This window comes from Lathyrus oleraceus, chromosome 3, assembly GCF_024323335.1.
Source record: "Lathyrus oleraceus cultivar Zhongwan6 chromosome 3, CAAS_Psat_ZW6_1.0, whole genome shotgun sequence".
NCBI lineage: Eukaryota > Viridiplantae > Streptophyta > Magnoliopsida > Fabales > Fabaceae > Lathyrus > Lathyrus oleraceus.
The window spans coordinates 240,429,218-240,433,282 of record NC_066581.1 but is presented as its reverse complement, the minus strand read 5'-3'; the positions used below and the strand labels follow the sequence as shown (position 1 = coordinate 240,433,282).

The window sequence follows — 4,065 nt, the reverse complement described above, 5'->3', positions numbered from 1 at the left end:
CCGGCGAGTTTTTCTTTTTCTTTTTCTGTTTAATGCTACCTTCATCCATTACTCTCACTTTTCTGCATTCACTGATTTTCATAAGAAAAAGCGTGGGACCCCAAAAAAGTGAAATGCGAATTTCAGAACTTAAAAGAACTTTGTTTATAGCAACATTATCCTTTTTCTCTCTTTATTTTATGAAAGTGAGGTGTGATTAAACAAATACATAGTTTTGTTTTTCAATTTTCAAGTAAAAGTTTGATCTTTGAGATTTTAATGGCCGGCAGTACTTGTGTTTTGTTGCCTAGGTTATTCGTGGCATGTATTTGATTTTGTCCCTTTTCTTCAACCTTTTCAATTTTGTTTATTGTATTTGGGTTTGGAAAGGGGGAAACAAAGTATTATTTTAATATTTGTTGGTGTTGTTGTTTATTGAAAAAATGGGACCCATTCAACACTTAGTAGGATCATAGTTGCTTTTTTTATGTTATGCCCCACTTGACCCTTGACAATGATTCTTGATGAATTTTTTTATGTGTTTTTATCTATATGATGCATGAGAACTAACATCTCTTTGGCATGATATTATTATGGTAGATTTCTTTGAGTAATTATTGTTGTTTCATTAGATTTTCTCAATGTATGGAAAGTGAAGTAGTATCAATAGATTCTACAAGTAAATGCAGATTGATGATTTACCTCTTAAGTTCGTTGATTGCAGATCCAGATGGGATGAGGGATGCAGTGAACTTGGAACATCATATTCACTCTCTGGAAATTGAGGCTTACAGTTCCATGTTGAAGGCTTTTATTGCTCAATCGGATCTTCTTACTTGGGTAAATATTTATACTAAATGCGTTCTCTGTGGTTGAGTTTCTCTCATTCAATATGCTCTTTCTTTTTATGTATATATGATTGTGATTTGTTTGTGGCGGTAGGGAAAAGAGGAGCTCTTGACTGAACTACGAAAGGAACTGAATATTGCAGATTCTGAACATGGGCAAATTCTGTCTAAAATAAATTCCGATGAGTCAATAAGATGGATTAGGTGTTTGCACAGTTGTGTTGATTATTATGATGTGGCATTGTAAAATGCAGAAGCTTCACTAGCTTTTTAACATTTTATGTTGCAGGGAGCAAAGGAAAAGGGCATCTCATTCGCATGCTCATGGTTATATTAAAGCTAATACTTCTGGGTGTCCTTCCGCCTCAATTGGGAATTCTGTTATAAGATTGAAAACTCCATCCCCGGCTACATTTTATCCTCACAACAACATGTCGCACAGTCAGGCTTCTCTTAATTCTATTCATGTTTCTGCTCCAAAGTCTGTAAGTAAAACCAGCCCTGATACAACTGTGAAAATTGTTTATGTTGCTCTCTTTTTGTGTTTAGAGCCTGTTTGGTTTATGGTTTAGGTTCTAGATGTGTTATGGAGTCCGAAGCTCCCTCTGAAGTCAACTATTTTGTTCACTCTATGGTCCTTAATAGAATGACCTATAGTTATATTATAGGTCCGTCGGAGGCATAAGGCTTGTTCCACTGATATACATCTAATGTATCGAGTGGTGCTTGCTCAGGACCAGTGTCACTTCTGTTCATACATTCTGCTGCTGTTTCTTCATGGAACTTCAAGGATGATTCTACCAGCCCTTGTTTTTTTAAAACAAAATACATTTTAAAGAGGCAATACTATGATTAGGTTATTAGGTATCACATGATTGTATTTCCAAATACATGTGAACACAGACTGTTTAAAAGGAAACACATGCGCTGTTTATCTATTGTTATTTTGATTAATGAATAATAATAGTTGAATCTGGCTTATTGCTTCCATTTTGTGACTGCAGCCAAAATTTAATGACAGTCTGTTGATTGTGGAATAGGTCTACGGGAATGCTGAGCAACCCAAGGAAATGTTCAGTTATGATGTTCAGCCGCCACCTGTTGGAATTGGAAGAGGGAGTGTGCCGGAAGGAAATTATCAGTTTAAGCAGTACTGTCAACCATCCGAGTTTCTCACATTAAACAACAGAGCTGATTTAATTGAGATCCGTGCAACAGATAGGGTTATCCATGATGTAAGAAAATTCTGACTTCATATCTATTTTTGATTGGATTTATGCTAGTTACATTTTAGTTTTCACTGAAATTAAATGATCAGTTTAATAAAACTAGGAATATATATGTTTTTGAATTTTGGTTTGATTATGGAATGGGTGAAAGCGGTTATGGGGAGGGCTAAAGGAGGAGGAAAGATAGTTAAGATGACCTGATTTTTCAAAGATAGTTTTTAGCATCTAAATCTTGTAAGCGATAAAATGGTTGTCGGAGATTCTTTTTAATTATTGAATAGTATTCATTCACAACCTAAATTTCACAGCCTAAATTATTGAATAGCGTTCATTCGTGGACTAAATCATTTGAAGAAAGGCTAACAGTAAATTTTCTGTCACACTATTTATTATTGAGTTAAATGCACATCCCCCGCTAAGTTACGTGGGTCTCACTTCTTAATTGACGTGATTTACATGAATTTCATCGCACAGTAAAGAGCATGTTGTTAGCATTCCTTAGTTGTTTGTTTTGCTTGTTTTCTTTTTGATTGTTCCAAATGTTGGTTCATGCTTTGGTGCACTCAATGCTTTCTCTGGAGGATCCTCCTTGTATTAGTACTGCCATTAATATATGATATACACTCAATGTTTTCACACATTAACAAACTCATAATGATTTTATTGTTGTTTTCCCAACAAATTCGTTATGAGCTTAGCAATCAATTATACACTGTATTTCAGGGGTTGTTTAGTTCTCATTCCATTGTGTTACTAATTTCTTACATTTGGCAGGTTGAAAAGATGGTTTTTGGTAGAGAGAAGCCTAGTCCAATTGATATTGAGAATGCGAAACAGGCTCTTGATGTAATTTACCGCCTTTTGAAATGCATTGAATTACCATACATATATGTTTCTTTAGACAATTCTAACAAAGTTTATCATATGGATGTATACTTTGGTCCAGGAGCAAGAAAGAGCTTTACTTGAAGCACTTGGTAAACTATCGGACGTGTTAGATGGGGGTAATAATCTTTTCCTGATATTCTTACTTAGCTTCCTCTACAACTTGTTTTTACGGATTTATGTGTGAACATTTGGTTTTTCAGATGACAGGGTGCTGCGAAATCTCCAATCGAGGGCAAGAAATGACGGTCAATGGTAGTCTCAGTGGGACGATTGAATGGACTTTGGGAGTTTATTTTGATCCTTGCATAGATATGGTGCTTACTTTAGTTACTGAATCCAATTATTGAGGTATACACCTAATTAGAAAAACTATATGATGCTTAAGGTTGTAGGTGACTGATGCAAGCCGAACACTTTGATATGACTTGTTTCAATACTTTTTTAAGTTATACTCCTTCTAACCATTTGGTTAAATGTAAAGTGTAAAGGAGAATCCAATCTCTTTTTGTTCTTCAGGAAAAGATCTCAAAAGTTCTTGTTAGTTGCATTGTAGTTTAAATTAAATGGTCATTGATTTTCTGATATGAGTCATTAAAAGAATTTGTTTTGTACATAGATGTGAAGGGAGTCTCATCAGTTATTGGTGGCATGAGTTCCTAAGATAACCTATGGGACAATAACCATAGGGAAATGCTAACGAGTCCATTAGGGGCACTTAAGACCTTAAAATAATAAGGTTTTTTTAAAATGTGCTTACTTAATATATTAGGAAATTGAAATAATTAACTTTTATATAAAATATTTTCTTTATTTAAAATCTTTAAAGAGTGCCCACACTCGATAGCAAGATCCATAACTATAATATGTATTTATTTAAGACTCATAGATATAAAGTTATAAGATATTTATACAGTAAGAGATAATTGATAAATATGACTGGACAGAGAAATTAAACAATAACTAATGGTAAGGGTGTAAGAGGATCATAAAAGATCAATTAAATAGTTAACATTCTTCGTGTTTTTTCTTGGTTGGTTTTTAGCTCTCTTTTTTATTCCTTCTCTTATTCTTCTTATGGAGAGAAAGTTTTTGTTAAAAAATAATTTTGATGTGTATTTGTT

The 4,065-nt window shown here is 33.8% G+C and overlaps 1 protein-coding gene across 2 annotated transcripts; it reads left to right on the top strand.

Annotated features, from left to right (window-relative positions):
• The first annotated feature begins 467 nt into the window (after positions 1-467).
• On the top strand, positions 468-3,491 carry LOC127126599 (protein EMSY-LIKE 4). Of its 2 annotated transcripts, XM_051055552.1 has the most exons (8): positions 468-575; positions 704-819; positions 922-1,031; positions 1,117-1,312; positions 1,868-2,062; positions 2,831-2,902; positions 3,003-3,060; positions 3,145-3,491. In XM_051055552.1, the coding sequence occupies exons 2-8, from the start codon at positions 715-717 to the stop codon at positions 3,198-3,200; spliced, it is 792 nt and encodes a 263-aa protein (XP_050911509.1). In that variant the 5' UTR covers positions 468-575; positions 704-714; the 3' UTR covers positions 3,201-3,491. The 2 variants fall into 2 exon arrangements, with proteins under 2 accessions (XP_050911509.1, XP_050911508.1); XM_051055551.1 differs by lacking the exon at positions 468-575 and having other exon boundaries at positions 673-819.
• Positions 3,492-4,065: the final 574 nt, after the last annotated feature.

Coding starts and splice junctions, on each gene's coding strand:
- LOC127126599 (XM_051055551.1), top strand. CDS start 673: ATGATTTACCTCTTAAGTTCGTTGATTGCAGATCCAGATGGGATGAGG. Junction 1,032..1,116: donor GAGTCAATAAGATGGATTAG/GTGTTTGCACAG, acceptor TTTATGTTGCAG/GGAGCAAAGGAAAAGGGCAT. Junction 2,063..2,830: donor CAGATAGGGTTATCCATGAT/GTAAGAAAATTC, acceptor TACATTTGGCAG/GTTGAAAAGATGGTTTTTGG.